General features: G+C 36.1%; 1 protein-coding gene across 1 annotated transcript in view; it reads right to left on the bottom strand.

Moving 5' to 3' along the window:
• LOC137400420 (eIF-2-alpha kinase GCN2-like) overlaps positions 1 to 16,023 on the bottom strand; it is a 53,272-nt gene that overhangs the window by 3,250 nt on the left and 33,999 nt on the right. Inside the window, exons 22-31 of the mRNA XM_068086749.1 lie at positions 14,074 to 14,268; positions 13,256 to 13,418; positions 12,170 to 12,342; positions 10,862 to 11,017; positions 9,397 to 9,523; positions 8,363 to 8,454; positions 5,621 to 5,752; positions 4,477 to 4,584; positions 3,608 to 3,777; positions 2,868 to 3,036 (exon numbers count right to left, since the gene is read on the bottom strand). Of these exons, the coding sequence (XP_067942850.1) occupies positions 2,868 to 3,036; positions 3,608 to 3,777; positions 4,477 to 4,584; positions 5,621 to 5,752; positions 8,363 to 8,454; positions 9,397 to 9,523; positions 10,862 to 11,017; positions 12,170 to 12,342; positions 13,256 to 13,418; positions 14,074 to 14,268 (1,485 nt within the window). The remainder of the gene's footprint in view (positions 1 to 2,867; positions 3,037 to 3,607; positions 3,778 to 4,476; positions 4,585 to 5,620; positions 5,753 to 8,362; positions 8,455 to 9,396; positions 9,524 to 10,861; positions 11,018 to 12,169; positions 12,343 to 13,255; positions 13,419 to 14,073; positions 14,269 to 16,023) is intronic.

Raw genomic sequence — 16,023 nt, 5'->3', positions numbered from 1 at the left:
CTGACTATTCAGAGAAAATGATGTAATCACGCTGCGCTAGTCATGTGACCGATAAATTAGATTAAAGCTATCCAGAAGAAGGCAAATCTTGTGGTGGTTCAACTTGGACATAGGTTAAACTTACCTCACCCTCCCCTATACTTCACGCATTCAATAAAACTATGTCTATTGTTCTTACGCGTCTGTTTTATCGTCATTGTAATGCTGTCACTTTTAGCACTGATATCTTATAATTTACCGTAAAAAATTGTTAAACTTTTTAACCTTAACTCGAAGGAGTACATATTGTCTGATAATCATGACCAGCCTGTTGGTCACCTGTGATAATCGAAAAGTGCTGCAAAAATTATTTGCGAAGTATTGGGTCACATGATCAGATTACGGCTTGACGATTGAATAATGCCGAAACAAAACTGTAAAGTAGCGAGCATTTATATTTGATACGGGGTCTTCAGTGAAACCCGAAGTGTTTGTCATAAACTAGTACTACGATAAGTTTTATATTGAGCTTTTTATTGGCCTTTCAATTCACGTGAGAACATACGTGACAAGACGATAACCAAATTTCATGGCTACGTCATCTAAATAAAGAGATTCCAATCTACGGCGGCTTTTCGTTTTTGAGCTTTTAAGAGCTTGTAATCACAATTCCACATATTTGGCACTTACAACACAACAGAGTAAGACATGGTGAATCTTTTGATACCAAATAACTGTAATGTGAATTTTGTTGCAAGTCAACCTTTAAGTATAAACATAATTTTTGTATTGTCTTATTGTATGTCTATGATGACGATACATATTAGAACAGTAGGAGTAACATTATTTACCATAACTGCCATAGGAATCAGACACACTGATTCCGATTTTGTACTCGAAATAAAGATTGATCCACTAACTTTCAAAGTAATGAAAGCTTTTTATAGTGTTTTAGTATCGGCCTCGAAAACAACGCAATCGGCACAACAAGCTCCTCCAAAAACATGTGACGTACACTAGCTTTATAGGAACGGAAGTTAGGGATGTTTAGTCCAATTTAGAATGATAGAGATGGGTGTCTTAAAACCAATTATTATCTAAATTCAGCCATCAAAATGTTCTATATTTTATGAAAGGTCGATAAACTATTTAAAACTGCTGCTACAGGATGTTTAATTAGCTGAACGGCGAGAAGAAATGAGTTCAAAAAAGCGCGATTTTATCACAAGCTAGCGTCGTTATCGCGATTTTTTGAGTTCATTTTTAAATATGCAATACTAAATAGCTTATCTACCTTTCAGAAAAGACTGATATTATTTTGAAGGCTGAATTTAGATAATAATGGGTTTAAGACATCCATCTCTATCATTGTAAATCGGACTAAACATCTCTAACTTCCATTCCTAAAAAGCTAGTGTACGTCACATATTTATGAGCGGAGCTTGTTGTGCCTATCATGTTGTTTTCAAGACGGATATTGAAACGCTTTAAAAAAGCCTTCATGACATTGAAAGCTAGTAGGCCAATCTTTATTTTGAGCACAAAATTGGAATCAGTGTGCATGATTTATCTAGACAATAGAATAATAGTTGTACATGGGAGTTAAGATTTGAGAACAATGCATAGCGTTATGTTTAAAAATACAAAAAAGTTGTACGATGTTGAAGTATAATGGCATGGTTTGTACCATAAGATTACACAATCTATATTTAGAATTTTGGCTTACTTTAAATATAAACTTATTATCAAAAGCTCTACACAAAAGTTGAACGAACATTACAGTTCTTTTGAGAATTAGTATCGACAGAGCACTCTCGGATTACCACGTACTTGTATGATTTTATTCGCCTTGCGAAATAGAACATGATGGGTTTTCACACTCGCCATTCGAATCATATTTCACCATACGAATTCAACAAAATGTTTCGCTCGAAATTCAAATTTTAGTCAGTGTGCTTACTCTAGTGAAATAATAAAAATGCCGATCTGCTGTTCGCCGAAAAATTTCTGACAACGCCTGAATAAATACGATGACCGATGTATCAGTTCAGCATTCCTTGTGTGAAAAATGGTAATATTTTCTCTATAAAATCAGTAGCAAATTTGAAGTAGCGATCCCTTTCAAAAGAGGGTCAGGATCAAACAACTTTGCTTAACCTGCAAACAAAAAGCCATTTCATTACTTAATACACAGAAAATTTTCAAGAACAGCATCACTCAGGCTTTTTTGTCGAATTAGGTTAAAGAAGGTTTTGATGAGTTCGGCTAAAAGTTATAGTGAACATGCAGCCGGAAACTGATAAGTGATAAAATCTTAGCAATTGAAAAAGTCGAAGTTGAGTACAATAGTTAAAAATACATACTGAAAGTGAGCTTCAAGCGTGTGTTTAGTGAGCTAAAATCATTTAAGTTAAATTCAACGTTTATGTTACACGTCTGTGTCAAAAGTAAGAATGCCCTACAGTACATACTGCTGCTATTGCACATACGCGTTGTACACTGTACATGTAGGGTTAGATTTAATTGCAGATCACAACCAATAAATAAACTAAAGTTACCATAGTTAACTATAGTTACTAAGGTTAACATACTATTTTGTTACTCATTTTTAATATGTACAGCACTTAATTAAAATTTTGATGATTTTTACTTGGGGATGTTTGTATTATATAATTATTATGGTTTCTATACCCCTCTATATGACATTTTCGCTATATAATGCCAACCCTCGAGGAGATTAAAATCGTATGGCGAGTGCGCGCTGTAGTTAGTAGACAGCTAGTCACAGTGAAGTATTTCCAGAGCATGAGCAGCATGTTAAACCTACAATAAGCAGTTCAAAAATCGTTGAAACATAAGCCTAAAAAAACAACAGATGTCACACCTACCGCGGTTTCTGTTTTATTTCTGGCTTTCAGTGATGGCTTGGTTTCATGCTGCAATATGATGCTGATTGGAAGAACATTGTGAAAAGTGTGAAGGTCCGACCCCTTATCAGGTTTATCCTGAGGAGAAACGACAGCAGGGACAGCATTGCTGTGGTCGCCTTGTTGAAAACTGCAAAACAGTCTCTAGTTCGAGGTATTATTTCATTTAGTAACACAAATATGTTGAGCTTACCTACATGTCTATCAGAGGCATCCTAGAAGGTCATATAAGGTGTATTACAAGATGGAATTGATGACTAAATATACTTGTTTCTCTTTTATGCTGACCGCATACAAGTGATAAAACTTTCATTATTCAATAAAGTTGTGAGAAAACAACTACTAATATGATGGCTAGTTGATTATCTTATAAAATGTCTATAGCAATCTTATTCTAAGGACTTTTCGCACATTACTTGTGACATGGTGCAAGAATTGTCTCCTCTCAATGGCGAGCACACTATTAATTTAATTCAATCACCTATGACCTTAACCACTTACTCAGAATGCAAGGAAAGGTTCCCCAGCTGAAGACCATACATAAAAAACCTTAACAAAATACTGTCGTTCCTGTAAAACTTAGAGGACTCACCGTGTGACTGCAAAAGTACATCTGCATAGTCAAAGACTGGTCTGAATTTGCTGCATAGTGCTATGAGCTCTATATAAAGTCAATAGCTTGAGTATGCATATGATGCTACCTTTTATTCAGAAGGTTGACCACTTCATCAAGAATGTTAGCTATACTGAATTTCTTCTCCACTGCTGAATCAGTGCACTTGAGCTTAGCCTGGCCTGGGTCACAGTCAGAGAGGGTCACTATATACTTTACAGAGGACTCCTTGCAGTACGCCTCTACTTTCTCTATATCCTGATCAATTAGACACCATTCATAAGAAAATATGGTCTACAGCGAGAGCCATGCTATGTAAAATCGGTTCAATATAACAGAGTCAAGACTAGAAAGCAGAGCAAGGGTATAAAGAACTAACCACATGGGATCAAAGCAATATTCACGCTAGTTTAATGCTTCCCTCTGACATGCTTATCTTAAGGCCATGGCACCTAATTTTCGTTTGCTTTTTAAAGTTTCTGGCGTTACGGCGGGAGAAAAAACTTGGTCGAGAACTCGCTCGCACACTGACAGTACTAGCACATGCTAGTCTAAACAGTAATAATATCTAGGTACCTTGTTTATATACTTCTTCACACATCATGGACACAGAAGTTTGAGTTCAATTGAATACAAATTTAATAGAACACCTATACTATGGAATATAATATAGAATACTGAGGACTATTGATCTAATGATCTAATATAAGCAGATATGTTTACAAGGCTTTGAAAAATGACTCAAATCCTTTCTCATCAAAGAACTAACAATTTAATTCCCTATCCTTTTGCATCATATGGTGTGTAAGAATCGATTCAATCCACAATTCTTTAGCTATTTATTTATTACTGTTTCGATGAAACAGTAATAAATACATTCACTGTACAAACATGCAAACATTTGGCATAGATATTCAGTAAGATAAAGGAGAGTGCATGTCCTTCGCCGATGCTCACCATAGACAAGCCAGAAAGTATGTAAGTATTGATTCCGTGGGTCCAAAATTCTTGTGCCAGCTTCAGCCATTCTTTCACAACTGAAGATGTTCCAATGCAAAACAAAATCTACCAATAAGAATACAGAGCATTTGCTATGTTGATAAAGAACATATGAATCAAATGTTTCTGTCAATTTCTTGGAGCATAACCTAATGGCAACTGACAACAGGTGCCTGAGATTTAGTGTTGACATGAAATGTTTTACTACTTGTTCAAATGAGTAGTAAAACTATCATCGTCCTGAAAATGAATAACTAAGGATATAACGATGTGTTTATCTTCTTTAGCATTTTATTAGTTTGTCAATTTAAAAAAAGGACGACCCTTGGACGACCAAGGGCACAATAAATCACATCCTGAACAGCAGGCAGATGACGATGAGATTTGTAACATGTCTGGTTATATAAGCATATCTCTTACCAATATCTACCACAACCAGAGCAAAAGACTGTCAGAGGAGACATAATAGAACGCATGAACTTTAAATATATATGAGTTTAAGTAATAACTAAGCGTCGATATTTGTTCCAGATGTTGCTGCTGAGCTAAGGAATTTAATATACATACAATGTACTTGTCTTCCCAAGTTCACAGCCATAAATATCACACAGGTGGAGCAGTTTTTAAAAAAAAAACATTTAAACTTCTCTGATAGAAGATTCTTGCTTGAAGTCCTACATGCATATGCTAACTTTACAGCTTATTCCTTAAGAGTGAATTAAGACATCAATGCTCAGTTGTACAGGACTGAGAACTGTTGTTGTGAGAATCGGAATCTATGGTGATAAAAGGAAATTATTTAAAGATTTACACAGCTATAGCACCTCTCAGATGCAACTGTGAACATGAACACCACAAGATCTAGTATTAGCTCACCTACATCTGACATTATCCTATGCATTTTAGCATGACAGTCAATTTTTCAGATGGGCCTAAGACTACGAAATACTCAAGATATATGATTCATTTGTATCTTCACTAGATTGAAGGCCAGACTCATAGAAGACTCAAATATTTGCCCATTGTTATCTGCAGCTTATTAGTTGACACGCCTCCCTAGTACCATACAAGAACTAACGGAGATTACAGGAGCTGCACCTACCACGCTGAAAAGGCTTGTCTTTTTGTCTTCCTGTCGAACAGAGGACACAAGTTTATCATACAAAATACTCATTCCAACCGCTGCTGGCCTGTCTTCAGCCTTGGCACTCGCTGACCTCTTGAACTTACTCACCTGCAGAAAGCATCGAAACTTTGGATGATCAATCTCTCTAATTTTTATGAAAGAGCTGTGACAGATGACCTCCCGCGACAACCTTTTTAAGTTTTTTTTCGGTAAATAAGAATTCGAAATTGTCTCCCTTAACTTTTGACGGTACGGTATTTAAACACTGCCTGATCACGAATGCACATGATAGCCTACACAACAGTTCATGTAAGCCAAACTAGACTGTTTGAATACTTCTGAATCAACTACATGTGGAATAAGTACGTTACTGTTAAACAGAAATCTAGCAATAGGCTTTCTTGGCTTTTTAAACATTTTAAAGTATTGCATCAACAACAAAATATAGATTTCATCTATCACGTAATTACAAAGGCGTGCAGTATACAACAACACACGACTAAAAAAGTTTGGTTTAGTACTCAGGGCACCTTTGCGATCGGTATTACAAGTTAATGTAGAATTTACTAAACAAAGACTAGGGCCTATAAAACGGGCTGAGAATGAAGAGATATACCATTGGGACCGGCACATATAATCCCAAAGCAATCCCTAAAATATTTCATGATAAGCCAGTTGTGTTAGAAAAAGTGAGTCTCTCCTATGTGAAGGAATGGTCACTGCAGGCAAACGACCTTGATTGATGTCAGATTTTATAAGCAGCTTCTAGAAGTAATCTATCATTTTTTTTACGCCCTCACCCCGTTTGCACATGCGCTCGTCAACGAAAAAGCCGCCATCGTTGTAGAAAATGATCGTCATTCTCTTGAATAATAGTATTTTTCAGTGTTGTTTTGATACTAAAATAAAAAATTTGCAAACGTAAGCATTGTTTACAATAATTAATTGCAGAAGCTTAGTGTTTTTAATGATAAAAGTTGTCCATACAGATGGCAGACAACGATAGAATGACATCACGAAAAAACGAAGGATAGTGTCATGAGTCTCATATATGTCTACAGTAGGAAATCGTTGTGAGCAAATGCTATGAAACAAAACATAAAACAGTAGAAACTAATTGGCTGACATAAGCCAGGAAAAAATCATAGATGGCAGCTTTTATCAGAATACAATGAACTTGTTTTAGCGTGAGTCGGGGTGGCAACAGAGTGAGTTTATCTTCCTGCTGATGATGACTTAGCGCAGGGAAGCAGAACTTAATAGAGCTTATTTATAGAGTTGCCCCGATTCTAATATCGGAATCGGTATCGGTGCTGATATGAGTGTTAAGTATCTGAATCGGTATTGGCCGATCTTTTCTTAAAAAATCGGGAACTTCAGATACTTTAGTCTGCTACACTAATAAAAAATCATCAGCTGCAAGATCCTTACTTTTACCTAAAGAACTCCGGGCATGTCACGCAATCTATTTCATGTCTATAGCCTAATAAACATTCACACAACTGAGGAATCTTTTGGCTTTAGTCAGGACGTAATCACGAAGTGCGGTATTTCCCAATTACAGGGATATGATTTATTGCAGCCAATCACGAACAAAAGAATAATGATGAGAAATAAGAATGCGGTGTAATGTTTCTATTTACTAGCATTACGAAAGTAATTTGAGCAGTCGATGCATAAAGTTATCTATCTCTCTCTTGATCCTGAGGATATGATGTATCGTTTGTATCGCATAAAATAACCTCCTTGGCTTATCGGCATTTAGCCCATCCTCCATCATCTGTGGCAAGTGAGTACTTCTTCAGTACGACTGGCTACATCGATAGTGATAGATAGAGACGTCTCACTGAGATAATTGAATCACTAATAACGGTAACAACGGTAATTAAACGAAACATTTATTTGCTCTAAACATGTACAGGTGCAGCAGTTCGTTCAGCAGTAGAAGAGAGGCTTAATTATCACAGGTAAGGCTGTACCACTAAAAGTAATTACTATTATTAAAAACAGATTTCAAGAAAGATGGACTCTTCTGTTACTAGATGCACGGTATGGCAGTATGTGAATGTATATACACGCATATATTTTTCCCATAAATACAAACTAATAATACATCAATATTATATTTTCTTTGCATTATATTTATATTTTATATTTGCATAATACAATTAACAATTATCTATGCAACGCAAAAGATCTGAATCGGTATCTGAATCGGATTATTTTTCAATAAGAATCGGTATATCGGATCGGTATCTGAATCGGCTGGTGAAATTAGAATCGGGGCATCTCTACTTATTTATTCAACTAAATCATTGGCTTGCATCATACGAGTAGAGCTGTTTGTACAAAAAAGGGTGACAATTCCATAATTAAACTTGAGGAAATAGCAAAGTAACTCTTGCATACCGATTTATCTACAATATATATTTTACACAGTTTAATGCTGTATGTATAGTCTATGGATTCATTTAGACGCAACGAACCTGCTGATTACGCTATAGACTCAACGTTATACAAAAGCAATACATAATTTGTTACATACCGTAAAAAGAATACTCAAATATATATCTAAAACTGAGCACATCTAAATATCTACAGTGAACAGTAGTGAGACAGATAACATGGAGATGGTCATGGGTTTGCAGTATCAGCGAGCACACACTTGATTTACAACAAAGCAAGGAGATAGTCTGTGATTTTAGCAATAACACTTACTAGTTTATCATATCTGTACCCTCCAGCAATTACATCTAGACCAGCCTTAGGTTTCATGCTTGGAGGTTCTGTTGCTATCTGATAAACCACTCCTAAAATGGGGGAAAATCATGAGCAGGTGTTCCAAACAGCCATGACACCCTCCTTCCAAATTCCCATTCACCAAGAGGATACACCGACGCGTTCATTTAACAGCCAGTAGAGAACAAGAACTAATTAATAACTAACTAATAACTAAGGATAATTAATGCTAAAAGGAGAGCGTGGTTGAGATGAACGTGTTACACCCAACTAGCAGACATCATCTACTATATCCTAAAACCATCTCTCACTCTTTTTAACCGTTATCCACACACGTCCTCCAAGATGAATATCCACAGCAGTTTAGTGCTACATGCCACTCTCTGCAAACTGAGACCTGTGGGTTAACAACAATACATACAATTACACCTTGCATGTTTACACCAAATCACACGCAATCACTGAGTAGACATACTGTCACTGACCTTACAGACAATGACGCTCATACTCAAAAATGCCACTAAACTGACACATGTCATTCCAGATCTGCAAATGGCACTCACCTGCCCACACTTGTCAGTTAATTTCTGTCAATGCCATTCACCTGTCCAAACTTGTCAGTTCATATCTACACACGCCCCTCGCCAGCCCAAACTTGTCAGTTCATATCCACACATGCCACTCACCTGTCGAAACTTGTCCTTTCATATCCACACATGCCACTCGCCGGCCCAAACTTGTCAGTTCATATCCACACATGCGACTCACTTATTCAAACTTCTCAGTTTATATCTCAATGTGTTAATTCAGGGAGAAAACATTTCAGCTGACACAATATGTCACAAAATATGTCACTCACCTCCCATTACAGTAACTAAATGCACTGTCTTTTACATATAAACAATATAGATATAGAGACATCTGTATCTGTGATGGGTACAGATAAGAAGATAAGAGACATTCTCAGTGTGCTATGACCTGCTTGTCACACCAGATCATGACATGGTACTCACCACTGCTGTTCTGTATATTGTATATAAAACCAAGGCTAACAAGAACTGGCATGGTCACTCCAAGAGCTGTTATATATGTTATTAAACTCTCCATCTCATGTAGAGCCATCTTAGCCAGACTCCCTGCCTACAGATAACGCCAACAATGAACAGAGAAAGTCTTGTTGAAGGTAGACTGATTTATGTAGGCCGAGTTAAACTTGAAACTAAAGTGAAAAACAAAATCTAAAGACACCAACTGCTTAAATCTAGTGCAATAAATTTAGTGCAAACGAATTTAAATAAATCTGTTTGTTAGCTCATTAATTCCCTCTAGAGGATTGGAGATCGATGTTAGATTTTGCAACTTTGTAATTTAAGGTTCTTAAACAAGAATATAAGTTATAAACATTTATTATATTAAAGTTTAAAAAAATAACATATGAATAAAAGAGGACTAAAAGGTTTACAACACTATTGTTATGCAATATTGAGTGTTATTCGTCACTAAATCCATGCATTACTTATTTATAAATCTCATTTGTTATAGTTAAGTTATAGCTCAGCTCCAAAGTGATGTTATGATAAGGATTAGTTAGAGTCTGAATGGCTACTTTCAGCAATAAAAAGCCAATAATAGCCGTTAATACGATAAACATATTAACGGTTCACTCACATGAAATTTCAAAAGGTTTTATCAGTAAGTATAGAATTTGTCTATCATTGAAGATTTCGTTTTAGGTGATCTGACTGCCAAGATCAAAGCCACTATCAAGGCTGGCTAGACTTGATCGTGGTCCAAACGCTGAGAGGAAAAAAACTTGTTTAAAAATAGGGTCAGTAGTCGTCACTGTTTCTGCTTATCGCTATGACATGGCTATTGGGTTCAAGTTGTGTCGTCGCAACTCTCTATTGACATATATTTTAATTTTGCTCATGATTGTTTGAATGGAACCTTAAATATGGCCTCAGATACATTGCTATAGATGTTTCAAATGATTTAAAGGTTGTCTGGAAATTGTCCCATTGTTTTTTTTCTAGATGCTGTGCAAGCGTGTAAACACCCGATGCTGATGAGACAATAGATTTATCACTTATAAACAATATGTACGACTAGTAATGTTATTTTTGGAGAAGTAAGTCGGGGCATGCCGTTTTCCTCTGAGCATTTTTACCATTCAAATTTGCCAATTTTAGCCTTGAAACACCCTGGCTGTTAGATCACCTAAAACAATAAATAAAACCTCAAATGATATTTTTTATTTATGCATTATAATATGTTTGTATTTCTTCTGATTCACGATATATATTGAAAACCTTTTTCACATATGCATCAATAATTTTATATACCAACGCTTTATTACAAATAAAGAGACATAAAAGTGCGACAAAGAATACATAAGTAGACTAAAAAACACTGAAATGATAAAACTTCCAATTATAAAACATCTTATGACATCTAAAAACCCTGAAGAATAGTAGCTACCTCCTGGCCAGATTTGGTGATGCGTCTGAGGTAATTGGAGATAGCGCTGAAGGAGCCACTCATATCCATGAAGGTACAAATCTGAGAGGCTGTCTGATCATTGACGGACAAGCTCTGCAGCAAACTGTACGCGGATGGCTTGTGATTATCTGCTTGCTGTACAAAGAGGTGAGGCGACACTGACATACATGTATATCATACATGATTAGACGGATGGTGTTACGGTAAACTGTAAACCAGCTAGTTAATGTATACACATGCACTTTATTATAAAAGGGACTAATTTAAATCAATTCAATTTAGAAACATCAAGGTGTTATAACCATGGTAACCCACTACCATTAGTTAGGACTTTCTTTTTGATACTGAATCTTAAAAATCATATTTCAAAGACCCACAGCAAAAAAATTAAAAAAGCTCATGGTGTTCGATCATGATCAGAACACCATGAGCTGGTTAATCATGTCTGATCATGGCTGAAAACTGCAACTTACTTCCAGATAAAACAAATACTAGAGCTTCTTCATTGATGCTTTCAAGTTGTTTTCATTATGCAAAAGTGTCTATGATAGAGTTATTCCACAATGACAAGGTGTCGATGATAGAGTTATTTCTCAATGACAAGGTGTCTATGATAGATTTATTCCACAATGACAAGGTGTCTATGATAGAGTTATTCCACAATGACAAGGTGTCTATGATAGATTTATTCCACAATGGCAAGGTGTCGATGATAGATTTATTCCACAATGACAAGGTGTCTATGATAGATTTATTCCACAATGACAAGGTGTCTATGATAGAGTTATTAAACAATGACAAGGTGTCTATGATAGAGTTGTTTCACAATGACAAGGTGTCTATGATAAAGCTATTCCACAATGCCTAGGTGTCTTTGATAGAGTTATTCCACAATGAAAAGGTGTTTATGATAGAGTTATTTCCCAATGACACGGTGTCTATGATAGATTTATTCCGCTAAGACAAGGTGCCTATGATAGAGTTATTCCACAATAACAAGATGTCTATGATAGAGTTACTTTACATTGAATGCATCTATTTGTTTATTAGTTTTCAACTTTTAACAAAAACATTATTAAGTTTAATGAGCTTAAAAATATGAAACTCAAGTTAGTTTGGTCTTACGACAGTAAAATAAGACATATCATTGCAACTGAGCTTTTGATAATTAAAAAACAAAATCCAAGTGGCATCTTCATGTCTTTGAATTTTGTTCTCGCATTAGCAGTAGCATACACGTAATTCATCACAGGTTGAGACAAGTGTGAGAAAGAAAATAACTTTTACCCTGGGCTCAGCAAGAGTAGTGAGTACATCATCATGCTGTTCGATTGCGAGGCCGCAGTAAAGCAAGATGGCCGTCATTAGCTGATTGTGATTCATATGTATTGAGTATTTTCTTGCCTGGAGTTTGGGAAATTTGTTCACTATTTCTTGTATCACTGACAGCACCTCAGCATCTGTAGTGCATGTTAGCTGCCATTTACAGACGCTTATACATTCTCAAGAGGTTAGTTTATCTCAAACTTTGTATGGAATTAAAATTACTAATACACATTAGACTTGCCCTTCAAGATTAACTAACACAAAACTTAAGTACACTTTATCAGAAAAATCGGTATTTTTCTATCATTTGCAACCGTTTTTGATGTTTGAGGTGATCTGACTGCCAGGATGCTTCAAAATTAAAATTAACTAAACTTGATCGTGGTTATATCTTGCTATAGTTAATATCAGCTATTGCGTTCAAGTTGCAGTGTTATGTGGCTATGTTCTGTCAGTCTTTTTAAAACTATAGACGCCATAAATGCACTTTTGCTTGAGCTGAGCATTTTAATCGCGACGAAGTTTTGTTGATTTTAATCTTGAAACATCCTGGCAATCCCAAAACCTTAAACTTCAACAACAGTCGCAAATGATAGAAAAATACCTTTACTTTCCGATAAAATCTATTAAAATTTTATGTAAGTTCTAATGTTTTAATGTTCACTTGTCCTTTTATCAATTTGCATCTATATTTTACAAAATAAAAAAGTTCTATTGTTATATTATAACACTATTATATTATTACACTGCCTATTATGACATTTTCATCTTGGTGAAACTAATACACGTAAAAATTACGGCAAATTTGAAAACTAAATGAAAATGGCCTCCAAGGCACATGACTTGTTGTTAACTTATCAAATTCATTATCATTGTTTAGTTAAAAGATTACACTTTTTGGTCTAAGTGGAAGTTGTCCACCCAAAGGCATATTCATGCTAAGGCAACTCTACAAAACTGCTTTTACATATACATGTACATGTCACACATACTATACAGTCCTAAGGCAGGTCGAGAGAAAGAATAAATACAATTTGAAGCACATACCGGGCACGAGTGACTCCTGCGAAGGGCTGATGATATCAAAGGCACACTGGTAGTGCTCATGAGGCTGTATACCATGCGGTTTCCTCTCCCTGAACACCCTGCTGATTGAATATCTCTTCAGCCTCACAATATTATTTCTTGATGCGAAGCGAGCAAATGGAACCTGACAGGAGAGGCCAAATAAAGGGGGCTGGTTGGACAAAGTTTGCAAGCTCATTAAATGACAGAGATTAGCTAAGAAACCTATAGATACATGAAAAATGTAAAAAGAAACTATTCCTTAGCCCATTAACCAAGCAGCATTATCACAATGGAATATTGTTGTAAGCCAAAGGTATAAACCAATGATAAAGTTCTGATTCACTAAACTACAAGCAACCTATTCAAGGAGTTGAGACTATAAATTGTTATAAATTATGCAACAATCGCCAGAGCTCTCAGCAGAGAGCCTTAAGAGGTGGACACACAACCACTGAACCAAAGCTTTCCAAGTCTATATGCCTCAATAGAAGCAACCAAAGTGTACTAGCAGCAGCCAAACGGGCCAAAACCAAACTAAGGAAATTACTGTGAAAAAGGCTCATTCCTGTCAGACAATTGGTTTGTTTTGCATTAAAAATTATAATTTCATCAATTATTTGTAAAGAAATAAAATAAAAATTCAATTAGATAATAATGAATCGACCAACTAAGGGCGAGCTTTGATTTTGCCTGACTGAGGAGGATCGATTTCTGGTTCTTAGTTACTTCAGCTGCTTCTATCGATCAAAGAGATTAAGGTATCAGGGGTGTGTGGCCACTTGCAAAGTCCTACATACCCTCAAATCATACGGCAAAGAGACCAGATTACCCGCATGGTCCATGAAGGTAACATTGTGGTCAGTCGACTCATACATAAATAATTTGGGAAGCATAAGGGGCAGATCCAACTGAACAGCTCCGTGTTTAGTGAATACAGATTCGAGTCTCTGCCTCACTCTCTGCCTGCACATCAGAGTTGACATGTTGATACCCTGTATGAGATGCATTGTAAAACAACTTGTCTTCACAACAGCGCTGATGTAAGTTACCTGTATACTTGTTAATAGTTACGCATATAGTAAGGGCAGCCAAGGCTTGTGAAAGCTAGCAGATCAGGCATACGCACCAGCTAAGCTCCAGCGCACTAATGACTGAAATATAAACAGCATTTAGATAAGCCACTGTCACTGCAAAATATAGCTGATTCAGATGGAGAGTAGTGACACTGAAATAGAGGCTGATGTCACTGAAATGGAGGCTGATGTCGCTGAAACAGAGGCTGATGTCGCTGAAATAGAGACCGATGTCACTGAAATAGAGGCTGATGTCACTGAAATAGAGGATGATGTCACTAAAATAGAGGCTGATGTCACTGAAATAGAGGCGGATGTCACTGAAATAAAGACTGATGTCACTGAAATAGAGGATGATGTCACTGAAATAGAGGATGATGTCACTGAAATAGAGGATGATGTCACTGAAATAGCGGATAATGTCACTGAAATAGAAACCGATGTCACTGACATAGAGGCTGATTAAAGTACAGGGTATTAAAGATGACATGAATGAAGAATGTTTATCAAAAGTCTTTATCAAAGTACAAATTGTCTAAAAAGCAACAAGGAATAAATAAGAGCACACGTTTGAACATTAAAATTAGGTGTGAACTGAAATATTTATAAGTTTGAATGCCGTAACTAATATTTTAAGAACAATTGCAGCGAGTACTGGCATTTGAGGTCCTATTTGCCAATGGGAGGTGTGCAACAATTCAGCTGTTTACTGTTGGCATTGGTCCCTTTACTTCACGATTAAACTGATTATGGAAATATAAAACTAACCAACCATTTATCTGCTTCTAAATAAAACTAGTCAGAAATGATTTGAAAGACTCATGAACAAAACTGGCCAACTGTTATTTGCTGCATGATCATACTTAATCATAATAAACGACAAGGTGTAATTAGTAAATCACTTCAAACTGGTGTGGATAGATTCTTGGCGTAGTCGCAGTGACTGTGACTTACAGTGACTGTGACTCGCAGTGACTGTGACTCACATTCACTGTGAGTCACATTCACTGTGAGTCACATTCACTGTGAGTCACATTCACTGTGAGTCACATTCACTGTGAGTCACATTCACTGTGAGTCAGTGACTGACTCACAGTTCAATGGTATAATGAGATTTTAGCAGTACATTATTTGAGCTTGTAAAATCATTCACATAGTTGCTCGGCATGAACACCAAATAATAAGCAATAATGATAGCTCACAGGAAATCAATTTACAAATACCCTAAAAATATTACTTTGGTAAGTTTTTTATTTAGTTCCTAGTTGTCCTAAGCCATACACTCTCTTCATACAGTATAACAGTAACAGCTAAGAAACTCTCTCGTGTATAACTCAGAGCGCTCTCAGATACACATATGCAAAAGGGGTACATGTGACAAAACAATAAAAAAATTTATATTGTGAAATGTGGTACACGATAAGCAGTCGTGCAGTCTAACGCACATCTATAACTGAGGAGTTATCCTTTACTCTTCGCTTTTAGCTACACGTGACCAACAAGAGAATTACTCTATTGTTCACACATGAGTGAATACAATACAATATTCTTATCATAAACTGAACACCTTCGTTAAAAGTTGACTTGCAACAAAATTTGCATTACAGTTATTTGGTATCAAAAGGTACACCATGTATTACTCTGCTGTGTTGTAGGTTCAAAATATGTGAAAAT

This window comes from Watersipora subatra, chromosome 7, assembly GCF_963576615.1.
Source record: "Watersipora subatra chromosome 7, tzWatSuba1.1, whole genome shotgun sequence".
NCBI lineage: Eukaryota > Metazoa > Bryozoa > Gymnolaemata > Cheilostomatida > Watersiporidae > Watersipora > Watersipora subatra.
The sequence above is the reverse complement of the archived record's forward strand: the minus strand, read 5'-3'. Positions and strand labels throughout refer to the sequence as shown.